Source organism: Microchirus variegatus (assembly GCF_963457635.1).
Source record: "Microchirus variegatus genome assembly, chromosome: 15".
NCBI classification, from domain to species: Eukaryota; Metazoa; Chordata; class Actinopteri; order Pleuronectiformes; family Soleidae; genus Microchirus; species Microchirus variegatus.
Window position 1 is genome coordinate 2,831,681 of NC_139816.1, and position 24,586 is coordinate 2,856,266.

Below are 24,586 nucleotides of genomic sequence, written 5' to 3' on the forward strand. Positions count from 1 at the left end.
GTAAGAACTGTACGCTGCTTTGCTAACAACAAGCCCTGGATTACAAGCAACATCAAGGGTCTTCTGAACCAGAAAAAGAGGGCCTTCAAGGATGGTGACACCCAGGAGCTCAAGCGGATACAGAAGGAACTCAGAGTCCAGCTCAGAGAGGCGAAGGAGCAGTACAGGAGGAAGATAGAACAAAAGATGCAGGAAAACAACATGAGGGAGGTGTGGGAGGGCATGAAGACAATCACTGGCTGCAGCTCCAAGAGAAAAACCCCCATGGAGAGCGATGTGGGAAGGGCAAACCAGTTAAACCAGTTCTTTAACAGGTTTGATCACCCCATCCCATTCACACATCTGAATGCAGCTGCCCTCACCCATCACCTCACCCCCCAACTCACACAAGCCTCCACAAACACAGATGAGGACAACTCCCAACCCCCCACCACACCACCAACGATCACAGCAGCTCAGGTATATGGAGAGCTGAGGAGGCTGCGCCCTAACAAAGCTGCAGGTCCAGATGGAGTGTCGCCTCGACTACTGAAGGCCTGCGCGCGGGAACTGGGTCACCCGCTTCAGCACATCTTCAACCTGAGCCTGGGACTGGGGAAGGTTCCCCAGCAGTGGAAGACATCGTGCATCATCCCAGTCCCAAAGAAACCCCATCCTGGAGAGATGAACGACTTCAGACCTGTGGCCCTGACATCGCACGTGATGAAGACCATGGAAAGACTGGTGCTTCATCACCTCAGGCCACAGACCTGCCACGCCCTTGACCCCCTACAGTTTGCTTACCGGGAAAAGGTGGGAGTGGAAGATGCCATCATCTTCCTGCTACACCGATCTCTCTCTCACCTGGACAGAGGCAACGGTGCTGTGAGAATTACATTTTTGGATTTCTCCAGCGCCTTCAACACCATCCAGCCTCTGCTCCTGAGGGACAAGCTGTCTGGGATGGGAGTGGGCTCACACCTAGTTTCCTGGATAAGTGACTACCTGACCGGCCGACCCCAGTATGTGAGACTGGGGGAATGCAGGTCTGACACGGTGGTCAGCAACACGGGGGCGCCACAGGGGACTGTGCTCTCTCCTGTCTTGTTTACCCTGTACACATCTGACTTTCAGCACAACTCAGAGCTCTGCCATGTGCAGAGATTTGCGGACGACACAGCCATTGTTGGCTGTATCAAGAGCGGAAAGGAGGATGAGTACAGGGAGCTCATCCAGGACTTTGTCAAATGGTGTGACACCAATCATCTGCTCCTAAACACCACCAAGACCAGGGAGATGGTTGTAGATTTCCGGAGATCCAGGGTGCACCCAGAACCAGTTCTCATCAAGGGGGACTGTGTGGAGGTGGTGCACACCTACAAATACCTGGGAGTACAGCTGGATGACAGGCTGGACTGGACCACCAACACAGATGCTCTGTGCAGGAAAGGACAGAGTCGTTTGTACTTCCTCAGAAGGCTGGCATCCTTCAACGTCTGCAGGAAGCTGCTACAGACCTTCTACCAGTCTGTGGTAGCGAGTGCCCTCCTGTACTCAGTGGTGTGCTGGGGGGGCAGCCTAAAGAAGAAGGACGCTTCACGCCTGGACAAACTAATAAGGAAGGCAGGCTCTGTCGTAGGCACAGAACTGGACAGTCTGACATCCATAGCTGAGCGACGCACACTCAACAGGCTCCTGTCCATCATAGACAATCCACACCATCCACTACACAGCACCATACACAAACAGAGGAGCAGCTTCAGTGACAGACTGCTGTCAATGTCCTGCTCCACAGATAGACTGAGGAGATCATTCCTCCCCCATGCCATCAGACTCTTCAATCTGCATCATACATGACATATACACACAAGCACACATGTTCCACAGAAAGACTGAGGAGATCATTCCTCCCCCATGCCATCAGACTCTTCAATCTACTTCATACATGACACATACACGCACGCACACATGTACATGTTCATCTCATTCTTTTTAACGTCTTTATATTTTTTATATCTTTTTGATTATTTCTTTTTAAACATATGGTTCAGTTTATATTTAGACTGTACATATAATTGCATGCCTCTTATGTTTCTATCTTGTAACATATTCTGGAGCTGCTGAACTGTGAATTTCTCTGTGAGATGAATAAAGTATCTATCTATCTATCTATCTTTAATTTAAAGGGTCATTTCTGCAGACATTGAAACGACTCGTGACTGCTTCTCTGTAAATGTCAGCACAAACCTCTCTAATCCCCGAGTCTCTAATCTGACGATCGCTCCGCTTTCCTCTCCTGAGGATGAGAAGAAACTGTAAACGTTTTCCCGCAATTATCTCGTTTCCTCTCCTCCGCTCACCTCCCGTCTTCTGAGACGTCCGTCCTCAGAAAACCCCCCCCCTGACGTGGACGTGGATCTTAATATTTTCTCCCTTTTTTTTGTGCTGGTTCACCTGCTCAGTAATAGCAATGACTGGATTAGATTGTGTAAATCGTCGATGTCTTTTTAAAGGTCCCCTATTGTGCAAAATCAACTTTTTAATCATTTTAGTACTTATATTTGGGACTCAGTGGGCCATACCAATCCCCAAAATGTGAAAAAACAAGACTCAGTCATGTTTTAGTGGTTCCACTTTGTGTAAAGCCCAATTTATACTTCTGCGTAAAGTGCTCTGCGTAGGCTAGGTAGAGACTCTGCGTCGACGCAGAACCTGTCGAAGAGCCTCTGCGTCGTCTCCGGGTGCACGAAATATTTTTTAAGTGTCCGTCACTCCGTCAAGGGACAACGGAGACGGCAAGAGCTGCGATTGGTCCTCAGGACAGGCTGAGCGAAGCTGCTCTGTGCCGGCTCTCAGTGCGCTCCGGGCGTCCTGACAGAGGCGGAGCTGATCCCCGCCGATAACGCCGCTGCCGAACTATAAATACGTCATATCTTAACACACACAGCACATGTTTAGACCCTAAATGGCCAATTTCTCGCCTCAAATTATCTTAAAACTGCGTTCCGTCACACAGAAAAGTGAGAAACGGCCACTGTTTCAACAACAACAGACTTTCTCTCTCTTTCTTTCTCGGACGCCATTGCTCACTGTAGCCAGAAGCACAACAACCTTGCGCAGCGACCCCTACTGATCGGGCGGGAAATTGTAGCGAGTGTCCGTCACCACGACGCAGAAGTATAAATGCTCGAGGCGTCTCCGTGGTGACGCAGACGGATAACGCATACGCAGTCGGAGAAGTATAATGTGGCCTTAAGTATAGGCGATAAAACACGAGATGTTTACACCTCCCGACCAAGTGACGACAGTGCGGACATTTCACCATGAATGTTGGCACCTCGCCAGGCAGAGTACTTCACAGAGTACTTCACAGAGTACTTCACAGAGTACTTCACAGAGTACTTCACAGAGTACTTCACAGCTCCACCGTAGCTCCTCCTTGTCCCTGTGAAATACGAGAGTGCAGGCGAGGGAGGAAGAGCGGCTGCACAGTGTTTTACACAAACTTCCAGCCTCAGAAGATTTTTGTGTCCAGTGTATATATTTTATTTATGAAAAAAAGCTTCCCAAGCTTCACAAGCCCTTTGTTGTTGATCGTGTATGTAAATTCCTATGCTGGAGGGACACCTTGAACGCACCAGTAACGTGCCTGCGGTTAGCGAGTGGCGTGTGTGGATCAATAATATGAAAACATAAAGAATATAACGTAATTGACCCATTTTAACGTCTGCTCCGTTGTTGTTGTCGTTACGCGAGGTCTGTGTCGAGTTGTAAACAAAGCAGTAATGAATAAAAGTGCAGCGTCGTGATTTTTCTCTGCTCCGCCTTCTTTCAGGCGATCGAATCGTGAAGGTGAACGGGGAGAGCATCATCGGGAAGACGTACTCGCAGGTCATCGCTTTGATCCAGAACAGGTAAAGTCTGTGGTTTTCTCTTCGCGTAACCGTGGAATTTTCGCTTCCTCCATCGAATGTTCGTGTGAAGGAAATGACCTTTATCCCTTCACATGAAGGAATAACTGACCTACTTCCTGTTAAAACAGGTCAGGGCAGTTTTGAGTGTTTGATTTTAGTCCTTCTTCTTCTTCTTCTTCTTCTTAAAGGGATAGTTCGGAAAATTGGAATATAAGACCTATTTTCCAACTCAGCCGGTGTGATGGAGACGTCTGGAGACGTTTTCAAGAATTCAGTTCTTCTAGTTGCCGAGTTCGCTGATGCTATGGCTAGCGCAAGTCAATGCTAACGGCGCTAAAAGGAGCTAACGGAGTTAACTGGTATACGGTGCCTGGTCTCGGGTGCCACGGCGCGTAAACCCGACGTCGTGGCACAGATGTGAGAATAATAACAAGTCCTTATATGAGAAATTCTATTAGTTTCCAGTAGTTTTGCTCATTTTCAGTACTTATTTTTGGGCGCGTTAGCGCAATAGGGGCAGTTAACGGCGTCAACGTTAGCGCATGACGCGTTTCCTTGACTTCCCGATTGTTAAAACGAGTCTCTAAAGTTAACGCTAATCTTCAAAAACAGAGGCGCACATACGCAGCGACACAGGTACGCTAACGTTATTTGTTAGCGCTGCTCTTTTCCTTTAATAAACAGAGCGCTCCACTTCCACTGTAGGCTAACGCTAACGGCGCTAAAAGGAGCTAACGGAGCTAACTGGTAAACGGTGCCTGGTCTCGGGTGCCACGGCGCGTAAACCCGACGTCGTGGCACAGATGTGAGAATAATAACCAGTCCTTATATGAGAAATTCTATTAGTTTCCAGTAGTTTTGCTCATTTTCAGTACTTATTTTTGGGCGCGTTAGCGCAATAGGGGCAGTTAACGGCGCCAACGTTAGCGAATGACGCGTTTCCTTGACTCCCGATTGTTAAAACGAGTCTCTAAAGTTAACGCTAATCTTCAAAAACAGAGGCGCACATACGCAGCAACACAGGTACGCTAACGTTATTTGTAAGCGCTGCTCTTTTCCTTTAATAAACAGAGCGCTCCACTTCCACTGTAGGCTAACGCTAACGGCGCTAAAAGGAGCTAACGGAGCTAACTGGTAAACGGTGCCTGGACTCCGGCGCCGCGGCGCGTAAACCGCGACGTTATGCTCGTCTTTTTTTTCGGTCAGTCGTCATGGAAACGTGTCATGCGATAACGTTTGTGCTCAACGTTAGCGCATGACGCGTTTCCTTGACTCCCGATTGTTAAAACGAGTCTCTAAAGTTAACGCTAATCTTCAAAAACAGAGGCGCACATACGCAGTGACACAGGTACGCTAACGTTATTTGTTAGCGCTGCTCTTTTCCTTTAATAAACAGAGCGCTCCACTTCCACTGTAGGCTAACGCTAACGGCGCTTAAAGGAGCTAACGGAGCTAACTGGTAAACGGTGCCGCGGCACGTAAAACACGACGTCATGCGCGTCTTTTTTATTTCGGTCAGTCGTCATGGAGACGCGTCATGCGATAACGTTTGTGTTGAAGTTGAAGGTTTCCCATTAATTATCTGCTGTTGACCCCGAAACTGCTGAGTCAACAAGACTCAGCAGTTTCGGGGTCAACAGCAGATAATTAATGGGAAACCTTCAAATTAAAAGGAATATTCATCATCATCATCATCATCATCACATCCTTCTTCTTCCCTCAGCGACGCCGCCCTGGATCTCTGCGTGATGCCAAAGGACGAGGACATTCTGCAACTGGTGAGGCTCCCGTTTATTTATATTAAATAACGTTATTTATTTTACCTTCAAATGTCTGGTTCTGCTTATTATTTTACCTCAACGTCCTGTGAATAAATCATGACAAAAAGGTTGGGGAACAACATCATAAATATATGAATAACTGATCTAATCATGTGATTTAATTAAAGGCGCCATATGTAAGAATGTGGCCAAAAACGGTTACTACACTCAAATTCTAAATACAGAGGTCTTTTAGGTTTGGTTTTCTGACCTAACTGGCAACCCATGGTTGCTCGGCAGCTGAGACTCTACTGACTAGGATTTATTACACAATACACCTTTAATGAAAAAGTCAGCAGTCTATGATTAAAGAGTCAGAATTCTGAGATTAAAGAATTCAAGATTAACATCAGAACTCCAGGATTAAAGTCAGAATTCTGAGTAAAAACATGTGAATTCAACAATTAAAAAAAAAGTCAGAAGTCTAAGATTAAAGGAAGTCAGAATTCTATGATTAAAGTCAGTTTTCTAAAATGAAAGAATTCAAGATTAAAGTCAGAACTCCAGGATTAAAGTTGGAATTCTGAGGGAAAATAAGTCAGAATTCTAAGATTAAAGTCAGAATTCTGAGGGGGAAAAAGTAATAATTCTACGTAAACATGATTTAATGCAAATATTTTGTCTGTACTGTTGTTGTTGGTGAGTTCAGTTTGTTATATGAACATTATTCCTGAGTCTCTGTGACACATTAGGAGGATTTTGCACCTTTAAAGTCGTACAAATGCAACTGAAAGTGTGAAAAACTCTTTCCATTCTTCTCTTTATTTTCCCCCATCTCTCTCTCTCTCTCTCTCTCTGTCTCTCTCTCTCTCTTTCTTTCTCTGTAATCTGTGGATCTGCAGTTTTCCAGGGATATCACTGCTCTGGTAAGAAGGGAAACTGTGATACTTAACCTCCATCACTTCTCCTTTTTACTTCTTCTTCTTCTTCTTCTTCTTCTTCTTCTTCTTCTTCTTTTCTGAGCTCACGTTTACACGAAAACACCAGAAATGACCCGTGTTATTTTCCACCTTCTTTCTTTCGAGTGCAGGTGATGTTTTATTTGGCAGGTGAACGTGAAGCTTTGTTCCCTGGAAATAAATAAATAAATAAATAAATAAAGACGTCTGAGTCGTCAGCAGCTCTGTACTTTCCCTGATTAAAAAAAAGGGGGCGGGGCCAAGAGAGTTAGACTGACTGCTGCTGATCTCAGTGCAGTCGTTATCAGACGATTAAAGTCCAGCTCTGTAACTCTCTCCCTTTCATTGTCTCTGGAGCGTCACGATGAGGAACTTACTTTATAATAACACAGTCTGTGGAGATACAGTTATTAAAGTTTGAGTTAAACACAGCAGAGCGGCTGAAGCCATGCTAACAGAAGTAGCGTTAGCATCCTGCCTCAGAGCTCACTCTCACTCTCTTCTTCTCAAGGTGAGTCAGCGTCTGTCTTTATTTATTTATTCTTCTGTTCTACAGCTCTCTCTCTCTCTCTCTTTCCTCCACTAACTGTGTTTGACATTTGTTTTTCCTCCTCGTGAGGAAAACAGAGAGAAGTTATAAACGTAGAGTTAGTTTGTCGTTCTGTAAAAGAAGAATTCAGTGAGTTCAGTTCAGTGAATCTGTTTGTCTTCATGATCTCATCATTTTAAACAAATGCTACGTCAATAAATCACACTGTGGATCACTCTTCTCTTTTTCTCTCTTCTATCTTTTTCTCTTTCTCTTTTTCTCTCTTCTATCTTCTCTTCTATTGTCTCTCTTTTCTTTTATCGTCTCTCTTCTCTTCTCTTTTTTCTTCTTTTCTCTTTCTTCTATCTTCTCTTTTTTTCTCTTCTCTCCTCTCTTCCATTCTATTCTATCTTCTCTTCTCTCCTCTCTTCTATCTTCTCTCTCTTCTATTCTATCTTCTCTTCTATCTTCTCTTCTCTCTCTTCTATTCTCTTTTTTCTCTTCTATTCTCTCTCTTCTCTTCTATCTCCTCTTCCCTTCTATTCTATCTTCTTTTCTATCGTCTCTCTCTTCTATTCTACCTTCTCTCTTCTCTTCTTTTCTGTCCTCTCTTCTTTTCTATCGTTTCTCTTCATCTCTTCTCTTCTCTCCTCTCTTGTCTTCTATCTCCTCTCTCCTCTTCTATCGTCTCTCTTCATCTCTTCTCTCTTCTCTTCTATCATTTCTCTTCTCTATCCTCTTCTTTTCTCTTCTATCTTCTCTCTCTCTTCTCGTATCTTCTTTTTCTCTCTTCTCTTCTATCGTCTCTTCTCTCTCATCTTCTCTTCTTTTCTCTTCTATCTCCTCTCTCCTCTTCTATCGTCTCTCTTCATCTCTTCTCTATCCTCTTCTCTTCTATCATTTCTCTTCTCTATCCTCTTCTTTTCTCTTCTATCTTCTATCTGCTCTCTCTCTTCTCGTATCTTCTTTTTCTCTCTTCTCTTCTATCGTCTCTTCTCTCTCATCTTCTCTTCTTTTCTCTTCTATCTTCTCTTCTGTCTTCTCTCTTCTCTTTTCTCTTTTATCTTCTCTTCTATCTTGTCCTCTCTTCTGTCTTCTCCTCTCTTCTCTCTTCTCTTTTATCTTCTCTTCCATCTTTTCCTCTCTTCCGTCTTCATCTCTTCTATCTTCTCTTCTATCTCCTCTCTTCTCTCTCCCCTCTTCTCAAAGAAAACTCTTAAAACAGAACAGAGTTTGTATTCATGGCAGTTATTTCATGAGCCTGAGACACAGAGAGAAGCTTCACACATTGACTGACATCATCATCACCATCATCATCATCATCATCATCATCATCATCATCATCATCATCATCATCATCATCCTCTCTTGCAGGCCTACTCCCAGGACGCATACCTCAAGGGGAACGAGGCGTACAGCGGAAATGCCCAGAACATCCCGGAGCCTCCTCCCATCTGCTACCCGCGCATAGAAGTCAAATCTGTGGCGGCGTCGTCGTCGGAGGCCTCCCCCGTCTGCGAGGCCTCCCGGGGGTCGGCTCAGGGACCGGGGAGGAGTTATCGCGCGGAGATCCCCGCGCCTCCCCAACAGACGCCGGCGTGCGTCTGCAACGAGAGGACGGCGGCGGCGGCGATGCCTCCCGACCCGGTGGACCGCGGGCCCTGGGTGGCTCGGTCCGGCCCGAGCCATCGCACGGAGGAGAACCGGCACAGCTCCCCTCCGGCGGATTCTGGATCGGCTCGACCCAGACCTCTTATCCCCTCGGTACCCGGCGGTGCAAAATTACAGCACCCGTCGTCCTCGGAGCCCTCGGTATACTCCCCGTCGTCGGGCTCCAGACCTGCCGCGATGCGTCCGGGAGCCGCCGTCGCTGCTGCTGCGTCGCCCGACGCGTTTTCCTCCGCCGTCTCGCCCGGCGCCCACCGCTGCTCGCCGTCCCCCAGCGCCCCGGCCGCCTCGCCGCACCGAAACATCGACTGGAAAACTTACACCACGTACAAGGACTACATCGACGCCAAGAGGCTGCACACGTACGGCTGCCGCACCATCCAGGAGCGCCTGGACAGTTTGCGCGCCGCTTCGAACTCCACCTCCGCCTACGCCCAACAGCGCACGCTGCCGCCGCCGCCGTCGCCGAGCGAGCAGTTCAGGCAGAGGAGCGCGTCCAGCGATCGCGGCGCAGATGCTAGCGGTCGGGGCGCGGCGCCGGCTCCGCCGCGTAGCGCCTCCCAGGAGCGGCTCGAAGGCGGAGGCGACCGGACGGCGAGGGAGTGGCCTCGCAGCGCTTCCCAGGACGCCCTGACCTTCTCCTCTCCGGCGGGAGTTACCAAAGCGCGGGCGCGGTCGTGCGACTTCCTGGGCCAGTCGCCCGCGGAGCCAGGTGTCGCTCAGGGGGCGGAGTCTGAAGAAATCCGAGCGGGAGTTTTACCTCACCTGAACAGGACTCCCGCTGGAGGACAGGAGGACGGAGGACGGAGATCGTCTGACTCCTCACCTGCGGCTGCTGCTTCCGCGCTCGCCAAAGCTAGCGCAGATTCACCGCGGCGGTCCGACGGCCCCGTCGCGAGACCGTCGCGACTGCCCGTCAAAAACGCCATGTCGGACTCTTTGCCCGCTTTGCTCGGTAATAAAACCGCAGAGCCTCCCAAAGACCAAAGAGCTGCCGTCACGACGGGGAACCATCTGGGCTTCTCCTCGCCTCTGCATCTGCAGCTGAGGGCCAGGGCCGACAGCCTGAAGGCGGAGAACAGGACGGAGGCCGGGTTGGCGGCCAGGTCCTCCTCCTGCTCCGCGCCGTCCTCTAAGCTGCTCGCGCCGAGACAACAGAGCAACGGAGGAGGAGCCGCGACCCGGGTTAACGGCGTGGAAGGCGTCGCCGACGGCGTAGAAGGGCCCGACGCCACGGTCGTGGTCCTCAGGCGAGACAGGAAATCGGAAAAGACCCCGCGCATCCGCCCGCCGTCGCACGTGCTCGCCGTGAACGAAGGCCGCGAGAGAGCGATCCACAAGTCGCCGGCGCCGGCGCCGCCGCCGCTGCTGAAGGCGGGCTCTGCCGACGGAGCCATGTGCTGGAGGTCTGACGACGAACACCTGAGGAGGCTCGGAGACAGGCTGGACGTCTCCCTGGACTCCATCCCTTTTATCGGTAAGAGTTCTCATTCTCTGTCTTTTCTTGTGTCTTGAATCGATGTCGATGTATTGTGCAAAGACCACGATGCAGGAGGACGACGCAGCCAAGTCCGAGTCAAAGTTGATAAGTGGGTTGTCCTAGGTCCATGGTTAGATTTGATGAAACATAATTCCCCCGAATTCCCCCATAATTCAACTCTTTGGTGATTGTGTGTGTGTGCACATGAACCCTTAAACGTTCTCCTCAGAAAATCACGAGTGAGCTTTTTCGTGCGTCCTTAACACAAGGAAGTGGATCACGTCCAAATGTCGACGCTCATGAACTGTGCTGCGATCACAAGTAACGAGGGGGAATTCACCTACAAGGATTGTTGGATTAAGGAGTGAAGTCCTAGTTTTGACAGTTTCACAACAGAACGACACCTTTGACACCATCAAGGTGATTTTTTTTTTTATTAAGGAACTGATGTTACATACGGAAGAGGATTAGTGCCACATAAAAAAGGTCAGAATTCTGAGACTAAAGAAAAAAAATCTGAATTCTGAGATGAAAGAAAGTCAGAAATCCGAGTAAGAAAGTCAGCATTGTAAGATTGAAGTCAGAAAATTCTGAATTCTGGGATTAAAGAAAAAGTCAGAATTCTTCTTAGAGAAAAAAAATTTGAATCTTAAGATTAAAGAATTCAAGATTGAAGCTGGGGATATAAAAAAATCTGAATTCTAGGATTAAAGACAGAAAAAAGAAATTCTGAGATTAAAGAAAAAATTCTGAATTCTGAGATTAAAGAAAGTCAGAAATCCGAGAAAGAAAGTCAGAATTCTAACATTAAAGTCAGAAAAAAAGTCTGAATTTTGAGATTAAAGTCTGAATTATGGGATTAAAGAAAAAGTCAGAATTCTTCGAATTCAAGACTGAAGTTGTGAAAAAAGTCTGAATTCTGGCATTAAAGACAGAAAAAAAGTCTGAATTCTGGGTTTAAAAAGTGTTCCTTTTCTGTCTTTGGCGAATTATGAGATTAAAGACAAATTCTGAATTCTGAGATTAAAGAAAGTCAGAAATCCGAGAAAGAAAGTCCGAACCCTAGGATTAGAGTCAGAAAAAGAGTCTGAATTTTGAGATTAAAGACAGAAAATTCTGAATTGTGGGATTAAAGTCTGAATTATGGCATTAAAGAAAAAGTCAGAATTCTTAGATAAAAATTCTGAATTCTAATTCGAGACTGAAGTTGTGAAAAAAAAGTCTGAATTCAGGGATTAAAGACATAAAAAAGTCTGAATTCTTTGGCGATGATGTGTGTGCACTTGAATGCGTCTCCTTGTTTGAGGGTAAATGAACAAATGAACATAATCTGTATGATATAACACAACATAATCTCCCTCTGTTCTCACCTGCGCTCACAGATATCATTCATTTCCCACTCGTGAGCGACTGTTGATTTGTTTTTCTGCCGATAACAGACGTTAAGATGACACACAGCTGTCTGTGATGATGATGATGATGATGATGATGATGATGTCATGTTTGCCCACAGACAGAGAACCGGTTTATCAACACAGAACCTCATATCTTGCGTTTTGACTGCGTCTCTGTTCGCTGCTGCTTATCTCAGCACTTTTACAGCCGTCTGTCACACGATTCGTCGTCCTGAGATTAGACTTTTTACTGTGGTGATGTTTTTATGCTCTAGTTGACGCTCGACCGCCATAAAATCAACGCTGTCAAGTTTTACAGTGAAGGAAATATTCGCCTCTGTTATTTCAGGGTTTTGTGTATTATTACTATAATAATAATAATGATGATGATAATAATAATCGTCCTCCTCTGTCCTCAGATGAACCGTCCAGTCCCAGCCTCGACCAGGACAGCGTCCACATTCCGGCCTCTGCTCTCATTTCCTCGACTCCCATCATCATCACCACCGTCGTCCCGCCCAGTCCTCCGTCACCGTCGCCGCTCTTCAGACGACACCTTTCACACGATCAAGGTGAGCTTTTTAATTCAGGAAGTGAAGTGAAGCACATATGAAAAGATATTTTTAAAAGAGAGAAAAAAACTGCATGAATTCTGAGATTAAAGAAAAAGTCTGAATTCTGAGATTAAAGAAAAAGTCTGAGATTAAAGAAAAAGTCTGAATTCTGAAATCAAAGAAAAAGTCTGAGATTAAAGAAAAAGTCTGTGATTGAAGAAAAAGTCTGAATTCTGAGATTAAAGAAAAAGTCTGAATTCTGATATTAAAGAAAAAGTCTGAGATTTTAAAAAAAGTCTGAATTCTGAGATTAAAGAAAAAGTCTAAATTCTTAGAAAAAAGTCTGACTTCTGAGATTAAAGAAAAAGTCAGCAGACTACGTTTAAAGAGTCAGAATTCTGAGATTAAAGTCAGTATTCTAAAGAATTCAAGATTAAAGTCAGAACTCCAGGATTATGTCAGAATTCTGAGAAAAAAAGTCAGAATTCTAAGAAAAAAATCAGAATTCTAAGATTAAAGAATTCAAGATTAAAGTCTGAACTCCAGGATTAAAGTCAGAATTCTACAATTAAAGAAAAAGTCACAAGTCTAAGATTAAAGGAAGTCAGAATTCTTTAATATTAGATTAACGTCAGTATTCTAAAATGAAAGAATTCAAGATTAAAGTCAGTATTGTGGGATTAAAGTCTGAACTCCAGGATTAAAGTCAGAATTCTGAGAAAAATCAGAATTCTAAGAAAAAAATCAGAATTTTAAGATTAAAGAATTCAAGATTAAAGTCAGAATTACGGGATTAAAGTCATAATTCTGAGGGAAAAAAGTAATAATTCTCAAATATTAAATTCAGAGAGTAAAGAAATAGAGTTGTGACTCTTTAATCTCAGAATTCTCAGAATTCTTACTTTCTTTCAAAAACATCTTTTAACATGTGGCCCTAATCCTCTTAATCCCGTATATAGGTGATGTTTTTGGGCTCTTTCTTAACGACCTCGTCATCTTCACAGATTCTCTTCACCTCACGATTATCGAGTCGGATTCTGGTCCCAAATCGGAGCGATCCAAGTCGTGTGACGAGGGTCTGGATAATTACAGAGAGGAGAACCGAGGAGGGTGCGTTTTTCTCTGGAAGAATGAAACTTATCACGATGGAGAGAGGGCGAGGAAATAGACTTCATTTAATGTGTTTATTATTATTCTCTCTCCCTGACGTTTAGGAGGTCGTTAATACCTGGTCTGAAAAGTCTGAGGAAGGTGAGTTTAAGTTGACTGTGTCTTATCAGCTCATGTAGGTCACACCCTGAGGATAAAACAGCTTCCACAGAAGTTACATAACCACAGATCAGGACTTTAGGATTAATGATTGATTCACACGTGTGACTCTGACCTGAGTTAAACCCTCGTTTCCCTGATCCTGTGACTCAGGCAGTGGACCGGTCCTCCGAAGACTCCGGGTCCAGAAGGGACTCGTCCTCAGACGTCTTCTGCGACGCCACCAGGGAAGGTTTTCTTCAGTTCAAGCAGCTGAACACAGACAAGGGAAAGGTAGATTATCTGACAACAGCTTTTAATCCCCTTGATTCCTGAGTAACGAGTGTGTAATGAACAATAATCTCGGAGAAGGATTGTGAAATTTAACCTGTGGGAACATGAGTGTGTTCAGACAGAATGATGATGTGATCATAACTCTGACTTCTTAGAAGTAACACTCAAAAAAAAGGTCAGAATTCTGGGATTTAAAAAATCAGAATTCTGGGAATAAACAAGTGAGAATTATGGTATTAAAAAAAGTCAGAATGTTGGGATTAAAAAAGGCAGAATTCTGGGATTTAAGAAGTCAGAATTCTAAGATTTAAGAAGTCATAATTCTGGGATTTAAAAATACAGAATTCTGGCATTAAGAAAGTCAGAGTTCTGGGATTTAAAAAAAAAAAATCTGAATTCTGGGATTTAAGAAGTCAGAAATCTGGGATATAAAAAGTCAGAATTCTGGAATTAAAAAAGTCAGAATTCTGGGATATAAAAACTCTGAATTCTGTAATTAAAAAAGTCAGAATTCTGGTATTTAAAAAGTCAGAATTCTCAGATTTAAGGAGTCAGAATTCTGGCATTAAAAAAGTCAGAATTCAGGGATTTAAAACATCAGAATTCTGGTAATTAAAAAAATTCAGAATTTGGGGATTTTAAAAGACAAAATTCTGGCATTAAGAAAGTCAGAATTCAAGGATTTAAAAAGTCAGAATTCTCAGATTTAAGGAGTCAGAATTCTGGGATTAAAAAAGTCAGAATTCTGGGATTAAAAAAGTCAGAATTCAGGGATTTAAAACATCAGAATTCTGGTATTAAAAAAAAGTCAGAATTCTGGGATTAAAAAAAGTCAGAATTCTGGGATTTAAAAAGTCAGAATTTGGGGATTTAAGAAATCAGAGTTCTGGGATTAAGAAAGTGAGAATTCTGATGTAATGTAATGCAAAAACCAAGCAAAGAGTGGAGTCATGTTGGGCCATGAAGTGGAAAAACTTAAAGGCAGATTTAGAGTGAAGCAACAGCCTGAGAGTTCAACATCACCAAGTCTCGGTTTCAGTTTCACCATCAGGGGATTTTCAGGAACACTGTGATCCTGAAACACTGGAAATAAATGGCTAAACTATAGAAGCTTCTGCTTCTTCTCTGGAAGTTGAATCCATACTGATTTCTCCAGAAGAATGACCTTGTTTGATGTCTTTGTCTCTCAAGTCTCTCATTGTGACTTGATTGTTTTTAAAGTATTATTTTAAACGACTGTCTCGGCAGCGCGTGGTCGGCGGCGGCGGCGCGCGTCAATGGAAGCAGATGTTCGCCGTGCTGCGGGGAAACTTCCTGTGTCTGTACAAGGACAGGAAGGACGGACAGACTCACGCCAACTGCCAGACGACGGACGAGCCGCTGCCCATCAGCATCAGAGCGTGTCTGGTGGACATCTCCTACAGCGACACCAAGAGGAAGAACGTGCTGCGACTCACCACGTCCGACTGCGAGTTCCTGTTCCAGGCCGAGGACCGGGAGGACATGCTGGCCTGGATCAGGGTCATTCAGGAGAACAGTAACCTGGACGAGGCGGTAAGAAGAGATTTAAAATGCAATTAAATGTGTTTTTAAATAGATGTAGAAATGAAAAGTGTGTTCATATTTATGGTAAGAGGTCAATAAAATGTCATTTAAGTTAAATTAACCCATGGAAAAGTCCCATAAAAGCTCTGTGCCTCAGTGCTATTTCAGTTTATTGATTTTTCCTGTGTAACTTCACATGAATTATGGCTCACTGAGCACTGAAGCACCAGTGAGTGGTGGGACCTTTTTCCCGTGGTAACTGCACGATAATCACAGAGGACGATTGTAAAATTTAACCTGTGGAAACATGAGTGTGTTTCACCTCATGTGTTTAAAAAAAAAAGTCTGAATTTTGGGATTAAAAAAGTCAGAATTTTGGAATTTCAAAAGTTTGAATTTTCGGATTAAACAAGAGGGAATTCTGGGATTAAAAAAAAAAAAAAGTCAGAATTTTGGGATTCAAAAAGTCAGAATTCTGGGATTTAAAAAAAATCAGAATTCTGGGATTTAAAAAGTCAGAATTCTGGGATTTAAAAAGTCAGAATTCTGGGATTAAACAAGTCAGAATTTTGGGATTAAACAAGTCAGAATTTTGAGATTAAAAAAAATCTGAATTCTGGAATTAAAAAGGTCAGAATTTTGGGATATAAAAAGTCAAAATTCTGGGATTATAAAAGTCAGAATTCTGGAATTTAAAAAGTTTGAATTCTGGGATTAAACAAGTGGGAATTCTGGGATTTAAAAAAAAACAGAATTCTGAGATTTAAAAAAAAAATCAGAATTTGGGATTTAAAATGTCAGAATTTTGGGATTTTAAAAGTAAAAATTCTGGAATTGAAAATGTCAAAAATAAATAATAAATAAATAATCAAAACAACAATATTAAAGGTGCAATATTCATCTATTTAAGACACTTAAGTCCTCACTACCTCACTTCCTTCTTATTATTTGATGTTTTGTGATTTCTGTCCTCTCCTTCTGTCCTTTCCTTCTGTCCTCTCCTTCTGTCCTCCCTTTAGAACGCGGTCTTCACCAGCCATGACCTCATCAGCAGGAAGATCAAGGAGTACAACACCTTGATGAGGTAAGAGGAAGAGGAAGAGGAAGAGGAAGGAGAGAGTGTAGCTGCACTTGTGTCGTAGACTCTGAGGACCACGTTCACGTCCTTCTTGTCCTTCTTCGTTACGCAGTCCCACGGGCGGCAAGACGGAGCCGTCGCCCAGATCCTCTCGCCAGACGCTGAGCATCAGGCAGACGCTGCGCGGCGGGAAAGGAGACGCCAAAGCGACGAGTCAACACTCGCCGAAACCTGAGCCGGAGAGGAAGAACATGCTCAAAGGTACGAGAAATACGCAGATGTTCAGCCTGTTTCCAGTAACCATGGCGACAAAAATCGCAAAAAACTGTGAGTTGCTCATAGGAAATGAATGGAGGAAAATAAAAAAAATGAGCCCATTTTGGAGCGTCACGGTGTCGTCATACTTTAAAGTAGAGGCGTGGTTGAAACTTTAAACGGGTCACGAGACTTGAGACTGTTTTCATCGAAAGCCACGCTTTTATATATATTACGGTTTTGACACAATCCCAGTTTAAGTTTTGTATTTTTTTTCTGGACGTTATCACATTTTTTAATGAGTGTGTATTGCGCCGTTAGTGTGGCTCACTCTAGCTGAGGTCCATGAAAATAATGACAAAAACCTTCTAAACAAACTCTTCTCCTGCTCACAATTTCCAACCTACACAGACAATCTTTACATCAAAACGTTGCTCTGGTTGTCGTCTAACCCTGTGTGTTGTTTTCATTCTCATACGACTTGCAGTTTTTCTTAAAATCACCTTAAAGCGCAGAGAGTTCTGCTCAAAGCTCCCATTGACTCCCATGTTAAAACTCAGCAAAAATGACGACGAGGGTGATTTTAAAACTGTCATTTTTCTGTCAATTCACACCCGTTTTTTAACTAATTTAAATGTGGGAGCTCCTGAAAACCTCCTGAAACTCACACACCAAACATTTAATCCGTATCATCGACCGTTCTGGAAATACGACGACTTTAAAACACAATGTTTTCTCTGTTTTTCACCGGTTTCGGAAGGTTAGAAACAGGTGCTTGGAAGGGGCGGGATCAGAGAGGGGGGCGGGATCAGAGAGGGGGGCGGGGCTTGTGCAACCAGCTTTTAAAGGTTCAATCTAGAGCTGCAACTAACGATTATTTCCGTAATCGATTAATCTGCCGATTGTGTATATATATACATCTATATATATTATATGTGCACATATATATATACATATATGTATATATGTGAACATATGTATGTATGTATATATGTGTACATATATGTATGTATATATGTGTACATATGTATGTATATGTAGGTATATATGTGTACATATGTATGTATATATGTATGTATATATGTACATATGTATGTATATTTGTACATATATATGTATATAAGTATTTATATATGTATACACATATGTATATAAATACTTATATGTATGTGTGTATTTATACATGTATATAAGTATGTGTATATATATATATGTATATATGTAAGAAACTGAGGTGTGAGCTGACTTTAATTTTCGTGTTTTCTTCTCTTCTTTCAAATAAACCAAGAAAATATTCACGTTTAAGAAGCTGAAACGATCAGAAATCGCGTTTTTAATCACGAAAAAAAACGATAATCGATTATCAAAATAGTCGGCGATTAATTTAGTAGTCGATTCAGCTCTAGTTCAATCCTCTCAAATGTTCCCACAGACGACACCCTGACGCCTCCTAAGGATAAAGGCACGTGGAGGAAGGGAATCCCGGGTCTGATGAGGAAACCCTTCGAGAGGAAACCGTCTCCTGGCGTCACGTTTGGTGTGAGGCTGGACGACTGTCCTCCCGCACTGACCAACAAGGTCTCACCAGGGTTCAAGTTCATATTCAATTCATTTTTCCCACCGTTATCTTCTTCGCTAACGTTCTGTCGTCGTCGTCGTCGTCGTCCACAGTTTGTGCCTCTGATCGTGGAGGTGTGCTGCCACCTGGTGGAGGACAGAGGTCTGGAGTACACGGGCATCTACCGCGTCCCCGGCAACAACGCCGCCATCTCCAACATGCAGGACGAGCTCAACAACAAGGGCATGAGCGACATCGACGTCCAGGACGACGTGAGTGCTGCGCCGCCGCGTCTGTGGATAAACGCCGAGGATTCTGACGATAATCTGATTTCCGTTTGCGTTTCCCCGTCTTTGACAGAAATGGAGAGACCTGAACGTGATCAGCAGTCTGCTCAAGTCCTTCTTCCGTAAACTTCCCGATCCCTTATTCACCAACGGTAAGCTGTTGTTTTTCAAAAGGGTTGTGGCTGCCATCTGGTGGCCAAAAGTGTTACCTACACCTCCTCTACAAACTTTGTGTGTATGTGTGTGGATATATACAGTATATGTATATGTGTATGTATATATCTATACATGTATGCATATATATACATCTATACATGTATGTGTACATATGTATATATATGTATATATATATATATATATATATATATACACATATATATGTATACATGTGCATATATATATACATATATGTGCACATGTATATGTGTACATATATGTATATATATGTATCTAGTGGCCAAAAGTGTTACCTACACCTCCTTTACAAACTTTACAAAAAAAATATGTGTATGTGTCTGCGTATATATATGTATATATATATATGTATATATGTGTACATATATATATATATATATATATATATATACATCTATACATGTATATATGTGTACATATATGTATGTACACACATATATACATGTATATATGTATATATATGTGTACATATATATACATATGTGCACACATATATACATATATGTATATATCTGTACATGTGTACATATATGTATGTATATGTATGTATACATGTGTACATATATGTGTGCATATGTATGTATACATGTGTACATATATGTGTGCATGTATGTATATATGTGTACATATGTATGTATATATGTGTACATATGTATGTATTTATGTGTATATATGTGTACATATGTATGTATGTATATATGTATGTATATACATGTATGTATGTATGTATATATGTATGTATATACATGTATATATGTACAAATATATGAACATATGTATGTATATATGTGTACATATATGCCGGTACATATATGTATATACATATATATGTATATAAGTATTCATATATATATGTATACACATATGTATATAAATACGTATATGTATGTGTGCATACATGTATATAAGTATGTGTGTATTTATACATGTATATAAGTATGTGTATATATACGTATATACTTAAGAAACTGAGGTGTGAGCTGACTGATTTTCGTGTTTTCTTCTCTTTTTTATCGTTATTAATTTTTTTTATCATTATTATCCTCAGATCGATACACAGATTTCATCGACGCTAACAGAATATTTGACCCAGTGGAACGACTCAAAGTGCTGAAAAGGCTGGTGAGTCACTGTGAATGTGGATTTCCCTCCTTTTTTCCCTGCTAATAAACTGCATCACACTGTGTGTATTTGACACCTGTCAACTTTTATACGTCTGTAAAACCGTCTTTTAATCAGATATCTACCAGTAAAAGATCTAGTTTTAATGTATTTATAAATCATCAAAAATAAGAGGAAGTGAAATATCTGACCCTGAATGTCAACAGTGAACTAAAATGGAGTTTTAAAACATGTGGTGACACTTTCTGCTTTATCGCCTAGAGCATTGTGGGTAATGTAGTCTTTGATCTCGTGCTAAAGTGTCCCTTTAAATGTCCCTCACAGCTCCACGAGCTTCCAGATCATCACTACGAGACCCTCAAGTTCCTCTCGGCTCATCTGAAAACTGTGGCGGTAAACTCTGAGAAGAATAAAGTAAGAAAATTAACCTTTATTTATTTATTTATTCAACATTTTATTCGTTTTAATGAGAAAATCAGAACTGAGCGAGTTGTTTTTTTTTTTTTCCAGATGGAGCCGAGGAACCTGGCCATCGTCTTCGGTCCGACGCTGGTCCGTACCACCGAGGACAACATGACCCACATGGTGACACACATGCCGGACCAGTACAAGATCGTGGAGACGCTCATTCAGAACGTGCGTCGTAGATCTTTTTACACGTAGATTATCGCACATATAAAAAACAATAAACAACATAAGATCGTAACGTAAAGTTTTTCTTTTTTCACTTTTAGTACGACTGGTTTTTCACAGAAGATGGAAACGGAGATCCAGTGGTGGGTACAGGAAACACCAGTGTCTTCACTTTCATTCAAAATACTTCATTTAACACAGATTCAGGGCAAATTTAATGAGGAACTTTATTTCACATTATTATTATTATTCCATGTATTTCCTGTCATTTTTGACTGGTTTAACAACTAAAAGTGTATTTTTAAACTGTTAGTAATAGTTTAATAATAGTTTTATTTCCAGTCCCATATGTTTGGACCGTCTTTTTTATGTCACAGTATGAACTTACAATGACAAAAAATTTGATTCTGATTCACAAATGAATCACTCACACAAGAAATAATCTAAAAATACGGCATTTTAATCAATAAATGTGTTGTGTGAAAATTGCATAATTAAAGATGTCTACAGAATAATTGTTATCACTTTTTCCTGAGATTAAAGTCAGAAAAAAGTCAGAATTCTGAGATTAAAGTCAGAAAAAAAGTCAGAATTTTGTGATTTAAGTCATTAAAAAAAGTCAAAATTCTGAGATTAAAGTCAGGGAAAAAAAAGTCTGAATTTTGATATCAAAGACAAAAAAAAATATTCTGAGATTAAAGTCAGAAAAAAGTCAGAATTCTGAGATTAAAGTCAGAAAAAAGTTTGAATTCTGAGATTAAAATCTGAAAAAAGTCTGAATTCTGTGATTAAAGTCATTTAAAAAAAAGTAAAAATTCTGAGATTAAAGTCAGGAAAAAAAAATTCTGAATTTTGATATTAAAGACAAAAAAAAATATTCTGAGATTAAAGACAGAAAATAGTCAGAATTCTGAGATTAAAGTCAGAAAACAGTCTGAATTATTGGATTAATCAGAAAAAAAGTCTGAATTTTGGGATTAAAGTCAGAAAAAAAGTCAGACTTTTGATATTAAAGACAGAAAAAAAAGAAAATTCTGAGATTAAAGACAGAAAATAGTCAGAATACTGAGATTAAAGTCAGAATAAAGTCTGAATTCTGAAATTAAAGTCAGAAAAAAGTATAAATTCTGAGATTAAAGTCATTTTAAAAAAGTCAAAATTCTGAGATTAAAGTCAGAAAAAAGTCAGAATTCTGAAATCAAAGTCAGAAAAAAGTCAACATTTTGAGATTAAAGACAGAAAAAAAAATTCTGCGATTAAAGTAAAAAAAAAGTCCGAAAAAAAGGATTTATTTAATAAAGTCTCCTCTTATTACTTATTTTTTGCTTGTAATATACATTTTTCAGCCGTTTTCAAGACCAAATCCCTGGGATACGTTCATAAACTCTGCCCAAACTGCGTCTTTATACTGACCACTGTGGTGAAACGCGGTGGATAAGCGCTGTACGTTTGTGTCCCCGCAGACCGTGTCCCGCGAGGACAGCGCCGTGGAGTCTCAGCCCGTCCCAAACATCGACCACCTGCTGCCAAACATCGGCCGCACGGCGGCGGCGGCGTCTCAGGGCGAAGTGTCAGGTAACGCGCCGTCTTTGGCAGAACGAGGCCAAAGTGCCAGGGTTTCTAACCTTTTCCTCTGCTGTCGCTGCTGTGCTCAAAGACACGCCGGCGGGTGTTTCAACTCGCGACCGGTGTCTCTGCTTCTTCCCTCAGGCCAAGCTTTTCCCGCCTTTTTTTTTTTTTTGCTTCTTTCGAGCCGACAATTTATTTGCGTCTTTTACAGGAAGCAAAATAAATTGTCAGGTTTTTTTTTTTTTTTCTTTCAGCGAAACTTTCCCCAAAAAAACTCCTCAGTATTTTTGTCTTTTTAAAGAATTAAAGCTGCTGTTAGTGATGCTTTTATTGTTAATTTGCTCTATTTTCAGTCTCAGGAGAATTAAATCTAAAAGAAACTTCTCTAATATCCGACAAGCTGTTGTCCAATCAGGAGCCAGAACTCCACAAATATGTTTTTCAGATGTTTTTATGTGAACAACAGCGCCATCAAGTGGGACTCGAGAGGTTTTGTAATACGACCACATATACGTTATATTATATTAATCAGTAAATGTCACAATTTATGTTAAATTTGGAGCTTTGAGAAACCTCGTTTTCTGGATTACAATACTTGGTAATCTGTATTTTACACTGGAAAAAAAACATGTTACTTTTACTTTTTGCATAGATATTATAATATTATATATTATATTATTACGGAGGAGTATTAGTGCCACATGTAATAAACAGTTTTTTCAAAGTAAGTAAAAAATAAATTAATAAAACAGCACGAATTCTGAGATTAAAGAAGAATTCTAAGAAAAAGTCAGAATTCTCAGATTAAACTCAGAAAAAAAATGTCAGAATGCTCAAATTAAAGTTAGAATTCTAAGGGAAAAAAAAGGTCTGAATTCTGAGATTAAAGTCAGAAAAAAGAATTCTGAGATTAAAGTCAGAAAAAAAAATTCTGAATTCTGAGATTAAAGTCAGAAAAAAAATTCTGAATTCTGAGATTAAAGTCAGAAAAAAAATTCTGAATTAGTTCTCAGATTAAAGTCCAAAAAAAGTCAGAATTCTCAGATTAAAGTTAGAATTCTAAGGAAAAAAAAAGTTCTAAATTCTGAGATTAAAGTTAAAAAAAAAAAAAAAAGGTCTGCATTCTGGGATAAAAGTCAGAATTCTGAGATTAAATCCAGAAAAAAAAAGTCAAAATTCTGACTTTAATCTCAATAACATGAGTTCCATCCACAGACTGATTGAATCCCGTGACGTCACTATCACTTACTGCAGCTTTAATAGACTCTTAATACTTGCTCTCCGGGCTGTTCCACTGTCTCCCCCCCCTCCCCCCCCCCGCTGCTGCTGCACTAACACGTGGTCCATGTTGTTTCCCTTGGTCAGAGACAGACATGTTGTGTTGACAGTGAAAGGCGACTGTGATTCCTCTGTCTGTAGTGAGGCTCTGTCGGGTGTCCTAAAGGCTGTCCTAAAGTGTCCTAAAGGCTTTCCTCAGCATTCACACATACTGATCTTGACACAGGCCAAGTGGGAGGAGGAGTCTATCGCGCCGTGATGTCACTCATGGACTCTTTAATGTCCGCCGTGGACAGCTGGAACTGTAGGAAGAAGGAGGATTGTTGCCCGCAGTGTAGCTGCCTAGTCTGCAGGAACCCTCAGGTCTGTTAACTGAGACAGAGCAAGGAAGCAAGGAAGCAAGGAGGGAAGGAGGGAAGGAAGGAAGGCGCTGGTAAAGAGGGTAAACTGTGCAGTGTTGTGGGTTAATCTGACTCGGGCCGGTGCTGCTGTCTCAAAGGCTGTGTCTCTCTGCGCTGTCTCTCCTCACTGTCCTACAAGCTCACGTCCACAGGAGAGACGGCATGGTACGGTTTCTACGTCGCGCCTGAACATTGTGCCGTCGTCATGTGTTGTATGGGGTGTTCAGGGGGGCTGGGCTGTGTCACACCAAACAAAAGAAAAGAAAAAAATTCTTGGTGAGGAGACGGCAGGATTATTCACAGATTATTCACAGATTATTGACAGATTATTCACAGATTATACACATATTATTCACAGATTATGCACAGATTATGTACAGATTATTCACTGATTATTCACAGATTATTGACAGATTATTCACAGATTATACACATATTATGCACAGATTATTCACCGATTATTCGCAGATTATGCACAGATTATTAACAGATTATGCACAGATTATTCACCGATTATTCGCAGATTATGCACAGATTATTCACAGATTATGCACAGATTATTCACCGATTATTCACAGATTATGCACAGGTTATTCACCAATTATTCACAGATTATGCACAGATTATTTACAGATTATTCACAGATTATGCACGGATTATTCACAGATTATGCACAGGTTATTCACCGATTATTCACAGATTATGCACAGATTATTTAAAGATTATGCAAGGATTATTCACAGATTATGCACAGATTATTCACAGATTATTCACAGATTATTCACAGATTATTCACAGATTATGCAGATTATTCACAGATTATGCACAGATTATTCACAGATTATGCACAGATTATTCACAGATTATTGACAGATTATAGACCCTG

The 24,586-nt window shown here is 41.6% G+C and overlaps 1 protein-coding gene across 1 annotated transcript in view; it reads left to right on the forward strand.

Annotated features, from left to right (window-relative positions):
• The window catches only part of arhgap21a (Rho GTPase activating protein 21a), a 50,435-nt gene that overhangs the window by 20,062 nt on the left and 5,787 nt on the right, over positions 1-24,586 (forward strand). The window contains exons 4-22 of the mRNA XM_083901910.1: positions 3,815-3,893; positions 5,617-5,671; positions 6,556-6,579; positions 8,516-10,286; positions 12,103-12,255; positions 13,242-13,347; positions 13,452-13,488; positions 13,660-13,779; positions 15,028-15,333; positions 16,344-16,408; positions 16,515-16,663; positions 18,090-18,235; positions 18,329-18,487; positions 18,576-18,654; positions 19,746-19,819; positions 20,144-20,233; positions 20,330-20,455; positions 20,554-20,595; positions 21,916-22,027. Coding sequence (XP_083758036.1) covers positions 3,815-3,893; positions 5,617-5,671; positions 6,556-6,579; positions 8,516-10,286; positions 12,103-12,255; positions 13,242-13,347; positions 13,452-13,488; positions 13,660-13,779; positions 15,028-15,333; positions 16,344-16,408; positions 16,515-16,663; positions 18,090-18,235; positions 18,329-18,487; positions 18,576-18,654; positions 19,746-19,819; positions 20,144-20,233; positions 20,330-20,455; positions 20,554-20,595; positions 21,916-22,027 — 3,693 coding nt within the window. The remainder of the gene's footprint in view (positions 1-3,814; positions 3,894-5,616; positions 5,672-6,555; positions 6,580-8,515; positions 10,287-12,102; positions 12,256-13,241; positions 13,348-13,451; positions 13,489-13,659; positions 13,780-15,027; positions 15,334-16,343; positions 16,409-16,514; positions 16,664-18,089; positions 18,236-18,328; positions 18,488-18,575; positions 18,655-19,745; positions 19,820-20,143; positions 20,234-20,329; positions 20,456-20,553; positions 20,596-21,915; positions 22,028-24,586) is intronic.